Source organism: Phocoena phocoena, chromosome 3 (assembly GCF_963924675.1).
Source record: "Phocoena phocoena chromosome 3, mPhoPho1.1, whole genome shotgun sequence".
Classification (NCBI taxonomy): Eukaryota; Metazoa; Chordata; class Mammalia; order Artiodactyla; family Phocoenidae; genus Phocoena; species Phocoena phocoena.
The window spans coordinates 168,276,342-168,290,664 of NC_089221.1; the positions used below are offsets into that span (position 1 = coordinate 168,276,342).

General features: G+C 56.2%; 1 protein-coding gene across 2 annotated transcripts; it reads left to right on the top strand.

Moving 5' to 3' along the window:
- Positions 1 to 1,667: 1,667 nt before the first annotated feature.
- Positions 1,668 to 8,238, top strand: GPR108 (G protein-coupled receptor 108). 2 transcript variants are annotated; one of them, XM_065873149.1, is made up of 18 exons: positions 1,668 to 1,802; positions 2,512 to 2,631; positions 3,440 to 3,490; positions 3,720 to 3,802; positions 4,623 to 4,747; positions 4,864 to 4,925; positions 5,012 to 5,080; positions 5,177 to 5,281; positions 5,492 to 5,625; positions 5,734 to 5,809; positions 6,304 to 6,377; positions 6,467 to 6,584; positions 6,671 to 6,801; positions 6,887 to 6,930; positions 7,183 to 7,232; positions 7,422 to 7,505; positions 7,608 to 7,732; positions 7,921 to 8,238. In XM_065873149.1, the coding sequence occupies exons 1-18, from the start codon at positions 1,683 to 1,685 to the stop codon at positions 7,991 to 7,993; spliced, it is 1,644 nt and encodes a 547-aa protein (XP_065729221.1). In that variant the 5' UTR covers positions 1,668 to 1,682; the 3' UTR covers positions 7,994 to 8,238. The 2 variants fall into 2 exon arrangements, with proteins under 2 accessions (XP_065729221.1, XP_065729222.1); XM_065873150.1 differs by lacking the exons at positions 1,668 to 1,802; positions 2,512 to 2,631; positions 3,440 to 3,490; positions 3,720 to 3,802; positions 5,012 to 5,080 and having other exon boundaries at positions 4,741 to 4,747.
- The last annotated feature ends 6,085 nt before the right edge of the window (positions 8,239 to 14,323 follow it).

A 14,323-nucleotide genomic window follows, 5' to 3' on the forward strand; every position in this document is an offset into this window, starting at 1 on the left:
GTCCAGGACGCGCCTCCACCAAGGCCTGGTCCATTAGCGCCCCCACCGCATCCTGCCTCCTTCCCCAAATCTGCGCCTGGAAACAGGACGAGCTGTCCTTGGGGCGCCGGGCCCAGGCCTTTCCCCGGCTCGCGTCCAGTTCGAGCCTGCACCTGCCCATTTTCCAGTTGCATCCATTAAGGCACAATCAGTTTTAATTGTCTGCACCGACCCTGGGATTCCGACTCCACCCCCGACGCCCCTAGAACCCTGGGGCTTGGAAGTCTGTCGTCCCTGTCATAAAAGTCTGTTCACACGTTGTTAATCCCTTTGAGGCACTGGGATGAAAGGGGAGAGATCCTAGCAGCAACCTCCTTCATCCTCTCCCTCTTTTGGTGCTTTCTCTTTGGCTACAGAGGTGACAGTCGCCCTGCTGGGGCTGGGGGCTCCGGGCCCCCGGGAACAAGTTAGGCTCTGAGCCCGCAGGCTCCCAGTACACAAAACCGAGGAGCCCAGGAGGATCGCTTCGATCCGGGAGCCCACACTGGGACAGATGGCTCTGCGAGGACCTGGCCCCACCTGCTGGTGGCTTCTGAGTTAGAAAACTTCAAATTACAAAGTAGACGTGCTCCGGAGGTTAGAGGATCAGATCGAATCAGGAATTCAGCCTGGGGTCTGGAACTCGGTGGCTCAGCCTGGGAGTAGGGTCTCAGCCTCTAAATGAAGTTGGGATTCATCCCAGATTGGCACCACAGTTGGGATGGAGTCTGACTGGGATAGGAGGCTTAGCAGAGGGGTCAGCCACCCAGTCGAAGGCCTGGGACTCAAACTAAGGTCCACAGGTCAGTCCTAATCTGAGGTCAGGGGTCAGTCCTAATCTGAGGTCAGTCCAGGTGGAAGCTCAGCCAGAGATTAAGGCTCAGTATAGGCTGAGGGTAGTAGGGGGTCGGGGAGTCTAAGTTTCGGCGGAGGTCAGGGCTCAGCTGCAGGTAGGAGGCTCAGGCTGGGGCCGGGATTCAGCCTGACTCAAGACCAGCCTGGGATCTGGGGATGGGCCTCCAGTTGCCTCACTCCAGGACAGAAGGGTCCACCTAAGGCTGGTGACTCAGCCTGGGATCATGGGTCATCCTAGGGTCAAGATTTAGCTTGGGGCCAGGTTTTGGCCTCTCGGTGGATCAGGAAGATTAGGAGAACAGGACAGGCTTTAGCAAATGCATGTGTTTACCAAAAGCCTGAGCTTTGGCTGGGAGCCACATCCCCGGGGTAAGAAAGGGGACGCCCGTCCTTAGGGATACTGGGAAGTGTAGTTTATTGAACGCCCCCTTGAGCTGTTTGCTCCCCCTGCGTTCTGGGTAATGTAGTTCTGAACGGGTCTGTCAGTTAAGAGTGGATGGAGGAATTCCCCTTTAGGGGACCGGATATCAGATGCATCACAATTGGTTGGATGGACTGTTTATCAGAGTACATCCGGGGACAATCTTTCTAGTGATTGGTGAGCTTGGAGGCGGGGTTAAGCGATATCAGCACTTCCATTCGGGGCTCGGGCTGTCCATTTGGTGTCGTACAGGGTGCGGGCTCGAGAGGAGACGATTACTGATTGGTTGAGTGGGCTGTAGAAAGCTGAAGGGTCGGCCCCCACCGTGCGACGATTGGCGGGCTTAAGGGCGTCAGAGGCGGTGTCAGGGGAGGCGTTGGCTTCAGAGATGGCAGTGAGCGAGAGGAGGGGGCTCGCCCGCGGGAGCCCCGCGGAGTGGGGGAAGCGGCTACTTCTGCTGCTGCTGTTAGGCGGTTGCTCTGGGCGCATCCACCGGCTGACGCTGACGGTGAGTCCCCCCGCGCGGCGGTCTGGGGTGTGGGTCGCAGCTTTGGCCCGGAAAAGCCCCTGGCTTGGAGTGGTTTCGTCCGGATGGAGCGGTCCGGCGCCCCCCGCTTCCAGGTCCGGAGTGGTCTCGTCCGAGGAGCCCCCTCGGTCCTCCGGTTGGAGTTGCCTGGCCCGCCGCGCTGTAGTCGTGCCCCGCCCACCGGGGGGGGGGGTGTTCATCTCCGGAGACGGCGGACTCTGAGTCCTCTAAATTCTTGGGATTGCTTTGGGGACGCTAGGGACCCTTGACCCCACCCAGGGAAGTCCCTGGGGGTTCTAGAATAGGGTCCTCTGGGTACTCACTGGGATCTTGGGGGCTCAGTTGGAATCTAAACATTTTCCGGGAGGTGAGGGCCAGGCACCCCAAGATGCGTAACTCTGCTCTCCGGGTGATGCTTACCCAATAGGGAGACTTCCAGGTATCCCAGACTTTCGAATCCTGGACTCTCCGAACAGTGGCCAGAGGATCCGGAGCCACCCTGTCCCTGCCTGGGATTAAGGTTATGGCCTCCAGAGCTGGCCCTCTCAACCTCTCCCGTCACCCTTTGGACCTGTCCTAAATATAGAGATACCCAGAGGGGCCCGAAGCCCTTGGGGGAACCTCATGCTAGAGCCCTGGGGCTGGGCTGGTGGGAAGTCTGAGCTGCCTCTGCCTTCTTGGTCTCTGGCAGGGGGAGAAGCGAGCAGACATCCAGCTGAACAGCTTTGGCTTCTACACCAACGGCTCTCTGGAGGTGGACCTGAGCCTCCTGCGGCTGGGCCTCCAGGAGACAGATGAGAAAGCCCCATTGGTGAGGGGCTTTGAGGAGTTTGCTGGAGGAGGGAGAGGTGCACAAGTTTCTGAGCTCCGCCCCCCTCCCCCCGCCCCAATTCTGGATTCGCATCCTAGCTCTGCCTCTCACCCATGTGATCTTGGGCAAGTCCCTTGATCTCTCTGAGCCTCTGTTTCCTCATCTGTAACTTGGGAATAATAATTTCTCATGCAGTACGTGCCAGGCACTGAGCTGGGGGGAGGGGAGCCTACCAGTGAACAAGACAGCCCCAGTTCCTGCAGTCAAAATGAGAAGTTAGTGTTTATCGAATGCCCGCTGGGTACCAGGTACCATGCAAATCTATTTCCATGAGTCTGTTCTGTCATAGCCACCTCTCAGGGATGCTGTGAAAATATTACACCTGTAAACCCAATTTTACAGGTGTTTACACAGACTCAGAGGCATGTGGCTTACTCAGAGGCCAAGAGCCTGGATATAGATCCAAGTGTGTTGGCTTCCAGAGCCCAAGGCAGGGAGCCATGAACATTCTATTTAATTTTTTTTTTACATCAGCATTTTAAATGGGGGGAAACAGGGTGGGTAGGTCGAGGACCAGCGAAGGTCTCCCTGAGGAAGTGACATCCCAGTCAAGGGGCAAGGATGGTTAGGAGTTAAAGGAAGAGGGTTGGGGGGCTGGGGGCAGATGGGAAAAGTCAGTGAAGTGAGTGAACACGGAACCTCACGCTTAGTAGGCTTTGAGGAAATTCGAGGTTACGTTACTATTGCCACTGATCGAGGTGGCTTGGAGGTCCCTGCTGGTGTCCCTCACATCATCTCTTTTTGCCAGGTGGGGTTCAGTCTGACCCGTGTTCGATCTGGCAGTGTTCCTTCCTATTCAGTGAGTGGAGGGGGCAGAGGTGGAGGGGGGGAGGGGGGGAGTGTGGAGGGGCAGGGGTGGTGGAAGGGGAGGATGGTCTGTCAGCATCTGGAACCCAAAGGTCCCTGTCCTTTCCCAGAGCGGGGAGCAGGGAGAGACCCTCCCTTGCCTGGGTGGATGGGGAGGAAGGCAGAGTGAGGCTGGGCCAGTGGGAGGGGGTGACCAAGGCTCCCTGCTGCCCACTCTCCAGAGCCGGGACCCTCACGACTGTCCTCTCCGGAAAAACAGTAGCAACCTCCTGGCTGTCTTCCTCATCAACACCAAGGATTTGCAGTGAGTGGGAGGGCTGGTGGCTCCCCTTAAGATCCATCATTGGGCTTTCCCTGGTTGTGCTACACACATGAGCTGATCAGGTGGAATCAGAACCAGCCAGAAAGAACCTTGACTCCTTTGGAGAAAGCCACTCGCTTTTTTTTTTTGGCCGCACCACGCGGCCTGTGGGATCTTGGTTCCCAGACCAGGGATTGAACCCGGGCCCTCGGCAGCGAAAGCACCGAATCGTAACCACTGGGCCACCAGGGAATTACCGTCACTTGCTTTTTAATTTTGCCTTCAAGCCTTCTGATTATAGGAGGGAGAGAGGGGAGGAGTGCCCAGGCAGTATTAGGGTCTCAAGGCAGAAGACCCAACACAGAGGGGTGTTGTGAGAATTAATACAAGTCATTTGTGCGTGTAGGATGCACCCTGTGCGCCAGGCAGCATCCTGGGATCTTTACAGGTGTTAACTCATTGACTGCTTAGACTGTTATTATCCCCATTCTAAAGATGAAAAAACTGAGGCTGAAAACTGGGATTTGAACCCAGGGTCCAAAGATACTCTGTTGCCTCTCTGTATATACAGCATTTTCTTTTTAAATAGTGTGTACTTCAGTAGAATGAGTGACTTAATGTCACAGGAAGTGACAACTAATCCTCGGTACAGGCAGCTCAGGGATGCAGCAGCCATCTCGATGGGTGGTGGCCAAATGCTGCAACTTGGTGACCACTGATGGAGCCCGACGCTGAGCCCCAGAGGGCCCGAGGGGCCATTGAGTCCCTCAGCAGAGCAGGTGTGCCTGACCCCAGCCTTCAGCCTCCCAGCCTCATCCCACAGGGTCCAGGTACGAAAGTATGGGGAACAGAAGAAGCTGTTCATCTCTCCCGGGCTCCTCCCCGAAGCGCCCTCCGAACCAGAGCTCCCGAAGTCAGAGCACAGGGTCAACCCCAAGGTGGATGGCGGTGAGTCAGGGTGGCCGTGCGGGCACGGAGGGGCGGGTGGGCAGGGCCACTCCACACGTCCCGCCCATCATTCTGCTGTCTGTCTATCTCTAAAGTCACCTGCTTGCCCCTGGCAGGGACCACTACTGCACCCGACAAGGCCAAGTTGAAACCCACAGGGTCACAAGCCGACCAGCAGGTATGGGGAAGCCAGGGCAGGAGGGAGGAAGCCCCGCCCCCGGGGGGGGCCGGCTGATGCTCCATGTAGGTCCTCTGTCCCCTCAGGGCATTGCTGGAAAGGACCAGGACCTGGTGCTGGGCCTGGGCCATCTCAACAACTCCTACAATTTCAGTGTGAGTGTCCGGGGGTGCCTGCAGCCCCTCCCCTCCACAGAGTGGGGACCACCCACGCTGAGGCCTCCTCTCCCCTCTGTCTGCCCCACCTCCCAGTTCCATGTGGTGATCGGCTCGAGGGCCGAGGAAGGCCAGTACAATCTCAACTTCCACAACTGCTACAACTCGGTGCCGGGCCAGGAGCAGCCGTTCGACATCACGGTGAGCAGGGGTGACGAGGGTGGGCAGCAGGTTTGCGGAGCGCTCATTGCAGACCAGGTACTCCATGCCCATTTGGGAGACGGGAAGACTGAGGCTCAGAAACAGGGAGTCGGCCAGTGAGAGAGCGGGAGAGCCACAGACTCACACTCAGGGCCCCGCAAGTCTGGAGCTAGCACGTAATCCCCTTGCCCACCGCTGTCCCCTCCCCAGGTAATGATCCGGGAGAAGAACCCCGAGGGCTTCCTGTCGGCGGCGGAAATCCCCCTCTTCAAGCTGTACATGGTCATGTCCGCCTGCTTCCTGGCCTCCGGCGTCTTCTGGGTGTCCATCCTCTGCAAGAACACGTAATGCCTTTGCCCCTGGGGGTTCCCCACCTCCCCTCATCACACCTTCCCACTCCTGCCCCTGACCGATGCCCTCCCACTCTCTTCTGTCCCCGACCCCGCTGCCAGGTACAACGTCTTCAAGATCCACTGGCTCATGGCAGCCCTGGCTTTCACCAAGAGCGTCTCTCTCCTCTTCCACAGTGTGAGAGCCTTGGGCCGGGAGCAGGATGGGGTGGGCTGGGGTGTCAGGGGCCAGGAAAAAGCCCCTACAAGCCACTCCTCAAATCTCTGCAGACCCTGGGCTTGGGAGTTCCATTTGTCCATACATTTGTCCATCCATTTTATCACCGTGGCCGGCTGTGCATCCAGTCCTGTCCAGCTGTGACCGCCCACCTTTCAGTCTGACTGTCTGTGGGTCCAGCTATGAGTGTCCACCGGGCTGATTGTCTAACTGTCCATCCACCCGACTGTGACCTTCCCTCCATTGTCATGGCTGTGACTGTCCAGCCATCTGTCCGGCCGCCGTTCTGGCTGTGACTGTCCCTTTCTCGGTCCACTCACCATCCTGATCATGACCTTCTGTTCAGGCCACTTCCTGGCCACCCATCCGACTGTGACTGTCGGTGTTCCCAAACCACCACCATCTCCATCCCCCCCTCCATCTGTCTGACTGTCCATCCGTCCATCCACCTCCAGATCAACTACTACTTCATCAACAGCCAGGGCCACCCCATCGAAGGCCTCGCTGTCATGCACTACATCACGCATCTGTGAGTGCCCTTCTCTGCCGGGGGCAGGAGGCGGGCAGGGGAGGGCTGGGCCCCCGAGTCTCACCGCAGCCCCTGCCCGCCTCCACCAGGCTGAAGGGCGCCCTCCTCTTCATCACCATCGCCTTGATCGGCTCTGGCTGGGCCTTCATCAAGTACATCCTGTCCGACAAGGAGAAGAAGGTCTTTGGGATCGTGATCTCGCTGCAGGTGCACACGGAGGCCCCAGGGTGGGCAGGTGGACATGAGTGTAGGCTGGGCCCGCCCATCCCACCCACCCCACCCCTGCCCCGCAGGTCCTGGCCAACGTGGCCTACATTGTCATCGAGTCCCGTGAGGAGGGCACCAGCGACTACGGCGTCTGGAAGGAGATCCTCTTTCTGGTGGACCTCATCTGCTGTGGCGCCATCCTCTTCCCCGTGGTCTGGTGAGGACCCCCACCCGACCCCCTCCCCTGCAGGCACGGGTGGAGGCAGTGCTGACTGCCCCCCACATCACCCTCTCGTTCCCAGGTCCATCCGGCATCTCCAGGACACGTCTGGCACTGATGGGAAGGGTGAGCTGTGCCCTCGGCCCTCAGCCTGCTCCTGGTCCCTCTTGCTGACCCCTGGATGCCCCTTCCATCCCCTCTGACTGCCTCTTCCTGCCTCTCCACCCCCTCACCATCCTGGGACATCCCCCTCCACACTATGCCCCTGAGACACTCACCCAAATGTCCTCCTGTCCCCAGCCCTTCTCCACCCCTGTCCCCTTCGTCCTGCCCCCTGCCTCCTTCCCTTGACCCCCACTCTCTGTGCCTACCCCTCAGTGGCAGTGAACCTGGCCAAGCTGAAGCTGTTCCGGCATTACTATGTCATGGTAGGAGCCCTGTGCTTACTCGGGAAGTTTGGGAGGGGGAACAACCAGCCCATTGGCACACCCACCCTAACCCCTCCATCTGCAGTCCCCCGGAGCCCCGCCCCCCCGCCCTCTGCCCATAATCCCCGGCCCCCCTCCCCAGGCATCCCCAGTGGTCCCTCAGCCCTGTGCCCACCCGTGTCCCTGCAGGTCATCTGCTACATCTACTTCACACGGATCATCGCCATCCTGCTGCGGGTGGCCGTGCCCTTCCAGTGGCAGTGGCTGTACCAGGTGAGCACTGAGGCCCCAGGTGGGGCGGAGGGTGGCCCAGACAGTGGAGGTGGAGGTGGGGGCATGTGCCTGACACTCCCACTCTGCCCCCTTGGCCCCCAGCTCTTGGTGGAGGGCTCCACTCTCGCCTTCTTCGTGCTCACGGGCTACAAGTTCCAGCCCACAAGGAATAACCCGTACCTGCAGCTGCCCCAGGAGGACGAGGAGGATGTGCAGATGAAGCAAGTGTGAGCCCTCGGGCTGGGGTGGGTGGGGCTTGGGCAGCAAGGGGCCGGGAGGGCGGGGCTGTGGGGGCAGGTGGGTGGAGCCTGGGGCAGGGCCAAGAGGCTCTGGGGTAGGTGTGGTGGGCTGAGTGGGCGGGGCCTGGCTCCCCTTGGCTCACGGATTATCTCCTTAACTGTCTGTCTGCCTGCAGAATGACCGATTCTGGGTTCCGGGAAGGCCTGTCCAAAGTCAACAAAACGACCAGCGGGCGAGAGCTGTTGTGATCATGTCCCTGCCTCGGACACTCCTTCATCCCCCTTCATCCCCCTCTCTTCACACATTCCCTGCTCCGGCTTCTCCCAAAGAGCGTGTGGGGAGGAGGGGGCCAGTGCTCACAAGGCATCCAGCTCCCTGGGACCTGAGTTCCTGGAGCCCATTCAGAAGAAGACAGACAGCCCCCCTCCCTCACAGATGTTGAGCACCCTGTCCCCACTTGCAACTGTACAATAATGACCGATCTGTTTTGCTACCCCAGTTTCTTGCCTTTCTGGGGGTTGAGAGCTAATGCAGGGGTTTGAAATTGAGAGATCCGTTGGGGGCACGGGGCGGGGAGAGGCTGCAGTATCCATTGCTTTGCACATTCAATAAATGTTAATTGAGCGACCACTGTGTGCCAGGCCCTGTGCCGGGTCCTGAAGACAGAGCAGTGACCAGGACCCATCCGGTCCCAACACTCAAGGTGTCACCAGACGGTTCCATCACAGGGCCCTGACCCAGCCTGGGGAATCAGAGGTGAGCAGAGAGAGTGGGGAAAGACGCAGGCCCAGATGAGGGGACAGCGTGTGCAAAGACTGGAGGGGAGAAAGAAAATGGTGATTGGGTGACTCATAAGTGGCTCAGGCTGAGTGCTGTATTCTAAGGCTTCTATTCTAAGGCTTCCAGGGTCTTTAACTCTTGAAAAGCTTATGAGGCACAGAAAGGCTATGTAACTTGCCCAAGGTAACACAGCAAACAAGTTGTTAGAAGGCTCAGGACTCAAAAACACCAGCAGTCTGGTTCCAGAGCTGCCCATTCCCACTGCGTGCACTGCCCCTCTGCACCTAGACTCCCTGCCACCAAGCCTCTTGACCTTGCCCCCATTTGCTGTGTGACTCTGTTAAGTGGTTTAATCTCTCTGTTTCCTTGCATGTAAAATGGGGACCCCACAGAGTTGAGCATCACACATGATAATGGGAGTCTGGCTCAGCACGGTGCCCTGCAACACAGCCTGACCTTTCACGGATTTCTCTGAACCTTGAGGAGTTCAGATTAGAGATGCACCTGGTCACACACCTGCACACACACCTGTGGGCAGACCGCCACGATGCATTTCTTCCCCCGCCCCGCTTCACTCTTTAACTAGAACGCTCTGAACCTATTTTGGAGCTCTGAAAAATACTCCTTGGTGGGGACCACAGGCATGGGCCAGGGGGAGGGAATCAGGCTGGGGTCAAGGCTTCCTGCAAGCGGAAATGTGTCTAACTAGGGCCCAGATGAATATATAGCCCAGCCAGACAAAGAAGGAAGTGGGAAGGCATTGCAGACTGAGGAAATTATGCAGCAAGGCAATGCCCAGAATAGCTTGCAAGCTCCACTGCAGGTCTGGCTTGGCCAGTGGGAGGGCAAGAGCAGCTGGCAGAAGCCTAAAAGCAGGCAGACACACTTGGACTTGATTCTGGGGCCCACGGGAGCCAAGGAAGAGTTTAAAGCAGGGCGGGACGTGGTAGTACAGGGATGGTGTTTTACACCACGTGCATGCTGGGGTGGGCAGTCATGGCTCTCCCAAGTTGTCCCCGCCCTAATCCCCAGAGCCTGTGACTATGTTCCCTTACATGACAAGAGGCACTTGGCAGGTGTGATTCAATTAAGGATCTTAGAATGGGGGATGATTCTGGATTATTCGAGTGGGTGCGTTGTCATTACAAGGGTCCTTTTAAGAGGGAGGCGGGGGCTTCCCTGGTGACGCAGTGGTTGAGAGGCCGCCTGCCGATGCAGGGGACACGGGTTCGTGCCCCGGTCCGGGAAGATCCCACATGCCACGGAGCCTGTGCTCCACAACGGGAGAGGCCACAACAGTGAGAGGCCCGCATACAGCAAAAAAAAAAAAAAAAAAAGAGGGAGGTGGGAGGGTCAGGATCAGAGAATGAGATGTGATGCTGTAAACAGGCTAGTGTGATGTGCTTTGAAGATGGAAGAAGGGGCCACTAGCCAAGGAATGTAGGCAGCCCCTAGAAGCTGGAAAAACCCAGGAACGGATTCTCCCCTAGAGCCTCCAGAAGGAACACAGCCCTACTGACACCTCAGTTTCAGACTTCTGCCCTGCAGAACTGCAGCATAATAAATGTATTGTTTTCCAGTGGTTTTTTTTGTTTGGTTGGTTTTGGTTTTTTTGGCTCAGCGGCCAAGGATCACGGGCCCAGCCGCTCCGCGGCATGTGGACCGGGGCACGAACCCGTGTCCCCTGCCTCGGCAGGCGGACTCTCAATCACTGTGCCACCAGGGAAGCCCAATAAATGTCTTGTTTTAAGCCACCAGGGCTGTGGTCATCTGTTATAGCAGCAGTCAGAAACTCATACGGTTTAAGGAGCACAAACTCTGGAGCCCAGCTGCCGGGTTCAAATCTCGGTTCTTACCAGCTAGAGGATCTTGGGCAAGTGGCCAAAGCCCTCAGTTTCTTTATCTGTAAAACGGGGATAGTAGTAGCACCTAAGTCATTTGGAATAAACAAGTTAGATGCATAAAATCGTTAAGATGCTGTAGCCGAGATGTTCACAGTTATTAGCACATAGTCCTGTATCATGCATCATAATTTTATAGAAAGAATGCAAAGGTGTGTTTTAGAAAAAAAAAATGCCCAGTTGCTGTGGACTAGATGACCTGGAAGAGGTGAGTTTACAGCAAGGAGGCCGGGGCCTTAGGGATGGAGAGAAAGGATGGGTTGGGAGAGACAGCCTAGGGGTCACAGGGCTGCTCACAGGGGATGGATGAGGGAGAGGGAGGAAGCGGGGGGGGGGGGGGGGGGGACACTCTGGCTTGGAGGCCCGGAGGGACTGTCACCGAAATAAGACGAGAGAGAGGAGGGGCAGGTGTTAGTAAAAATAAAATTCAAGTACATTGTGCGCTGGCCATGTGCTGGGCACTGGACTCAGCTTGCCTGATGCCAGGTGCTGTCACTCCAAGACTCAGAGGGAGGTTCCATGGTTGTGAATGTCTAATTTACAGATGAGGAATCGAGGCTGGGGGAAGGCAGAGCTGCAGTCAAAACCTCCGGCCCGGAATTCCCTGGTGGTCCAGTGGATAGGACTCTGCATTCTCACTGCGGTGTCCTGGGTTCAATCCCTGGTCGGGGAACTAAGATCCCACAAGCCCTGCTGCGCAGCCCAAGAAAAAAAAGGGTCCCTGGTGCCCAGGCCTCTGCTATGCTGTGTGAGGTGGTGGAGGGAAGGAGCCAGAGGGCAAGTGGATGGGTTTAATCAGGTCAAGGTTAACCACAAGTTAATGAGTAATGAGTTGGGAAGGGGGAGTCCAGGCTGCTGGTGGGGCGGGGAGCTGGATGGGGGAGATGGTTGGAAGCAGGGCCTGGCTCTGGGTCCTGGAGGAAGATTCCCAGAAAGCAGTATAGCACCCATCCTGGAACTGGCGGGGGTCGTGGGGAGGGGGAGAGGGGGGTCTCTGCTGCTCCCTGGCATGGCAGCGCCTGTATGGGGGAAGGGTGGGGATGGGGTACATCAGGAGATAACGGCACTGAAGCAGGTGCAGGGGAGGGAAGGGGGTACCTGGGCTCCCCCCACCTAGAAATCATGCCCATTTTTCCCTTTATTCTCTGTTTGCACCCCAGCTAGGGTTGCCAGACAAAATACAGGATGCCCAGTTAAATTTGAATTTCAGGTAAATAACAAATACTTTGTCGGTATGAGTTTCCTAGAGGGAATTCCCTGGCGGTCCAGTGGTTAGGATTCCGCGTTTCCAGGGCAGGGGGCCTGGGTTTGATCCCTGGTCGGGGAACTAAGATCCCGCAAGCAGAGTGGCACAGCCAAAAAAAAAAGAGTCTCCTAGATATCCCACTTAGAACCTGCCCAGCAGCCTCACTCTCCCTCCTTCTCTCTCTCCCCTGCCGGCTTATCTTGCCCGCCATCCCCCTCCCAAACTTCTGGGCGCAAACGTCCATTCCCCGGGGAAAAAGCCTGGAAGAATTCCTCTGGTTTCCTTCCCTTCCAGGAGACCTTGGTCCATTTTCACCTCCATCCCTCTGGTCAATTCTTGGAGGTCATGGGCAGGACCCTTCCCAGACCTCCACCACCATGGCCATGAGCCTTCTCTCCAAGCCCAGGGCTCCAAGCCATCTGTGTTCCCTTAATTGTCAAAACAGCAGGAACTACCATCAGTCCCATTGCTCAGATGTACTAACAGAGGCTCTGGGGTAGGAGCAGCCAGGCTTGCAGGGAGACGGAGGCCAGCAGGAATTCCTTCTCAAGGTTGTAAAATCACAACCCTGAATGCTTTAAGGCTATAATGAAACCAGGAGACTGGGTGGGTATTTTGGTGGGGGGAAAGGGGAGGAAGATAAATATTGGGGTTTGGGAGAATCCTAGCAGGTGGCCCCCTTCCCAGTTTCAGAAGTGGAGCCCCATATCTGGAGAGTAAGCAGGTGTTTGCCTCACCCGCCTCCTCTTCCAAAGAAAGGGTGTCGCAATCAAAGCAGACACAAGCCAGGTTTGTTCTACTGCTCCATGCCACCCCCTACTTGGGTTACGGGGGCATGACCAGGAAAATGGCACGGTTTACAGGAAATCAGAGTGAGGTCCCCGTTAACCCCTTCAAGGAAGCTTTGGAAAACAGCCCTCCAGGGGTCTGGATCCCCCATCAACGCACCATCCCCCTCCGACACCTGACTTCACATCCCCCCTTCCGCCAGATGCCCAACTTAAAATCAAATTAAAATGACACAGAGGCAAAAATACAAAGTTTTGCCAATATGCCCTCAAGGGGAGGCCATGAGGAAATTGGCGATTCTGTGCAGGGCCGGCAAGTATGCAAATCAATATAATTATGGAGGAGAATTTAGCGATATCTAGCAAGATTACTGTTGCACGCAGGCTTTGATCCAGGATTATCTCTTCTCGTTGCGGTAAGAACTCTTTGAAGTTGCTGCTGTTATAACTCTACTTTACAGGAGGAAACTGAGGCTCAGGTGGTTATCAGTAAGTTGCCCAAAGTTTACCACTTAATAATTGTGAGAGCTGGGAAATAATGCAAGCTCAAGATTACTCCCTGGAGGGAGCGTGGTTTTGTAACAATAGGAAGTCTGTCTGTCCACCAGTCTGGTTACTTCCACACAATGTAATACTGGGCAGTTGCCTGTAAGAACAAGGAAGCTCTCTGAGCACTGATATTAAACAATGTCTAAGGTATATCGTTTATGAAACAGCAAAAGGTGTAACCCAGGGAGACCAGAAGAAAGAGTGTGTAGAGCTTTGCTGATGTTTGCTTTTAGAACGTGTGAACATTTGTAAACACTTAAGATACCTCTGGAAAGAGACACAAGATTTGGTTACATGGTCATGTCTGAGACCCTGATGGCTAGCGATAGGAGCAGGAAGAAGGTTATTTTTAGATGCGGAACCATAGGAGTATGCAAAAAGTTAAATACATTTTTAAATAATAATATGCTAAGAGGTTGCTGATGTAACACAAAAGCTAGCCATGGGACTTTCCTCAATTATGACTTTTATAAACCATCACAGCCACTCAGGCCTCTTTTTTTTTTTTTTTTTGGCCACAGCTTGAGGCATGGGGGAATCTCAGTTCCCCGACCAGGGCTTGAACCCATGACCCCTGCAGTGGAAGTGCAGGGTCTTACCCACTGGACCGCCAGGGAAGTCCCACTACTCAGGTTTCTTGATGAGAGGAGGTGAAGGGAGCTCCAGGCTCTCCTTGCCCTAGAAAATATTCTTACCTGGATGGTGAGCTCCTACACATACTTCAAAGCCCAGCTGAAATGTCCCCTCCTCCAAGAAGCCTTCCCTGACCCCCCAAGAAGATGAGTTCTTCTCCACTGGGGAAGGCACTCCATGGAGCTAGGAGCTTTGGTGCTGGACTCTGTCCCCCACCCCCACCCCAGCATGGAAGATTCTAGAAGTGGGACTCCAGCTGCCAGCATAGAGATGGACTCACAGGGAGGGTTTGGTGAATAAATGCACAGCCAAAAGTGGACTGAGGATCAGGCCCACATATCTGGGGTGGGGGGGCCCCTCTGTCCTCAATTTTCCTCTACTACCAAGTGGGTGTGACAGGGAAAGATCCCTGTTCACCAGCTGGCCTTGACCCTGAGGGAGTCCAGGGCAGGAGGCTGTTGTGTTCCTGTTGCAGGAGGACATGCCCTCGGGTTACTTACCCCAAGTTCATGCTGCCCCACAGACTGAAAAACTTAGTAAATACTATTGAGAAATCTGGGGCAGTACCAGGGAGTGGGGAACCCATTGGGAGTGGAGGGCTGGGCTGAGGACGGAGAAAGGCGGGAGCTAGATAAAAGGCAGCCTCCAGCAAGCTCTGCTCACTCCTCCCCCCGCCCCTCT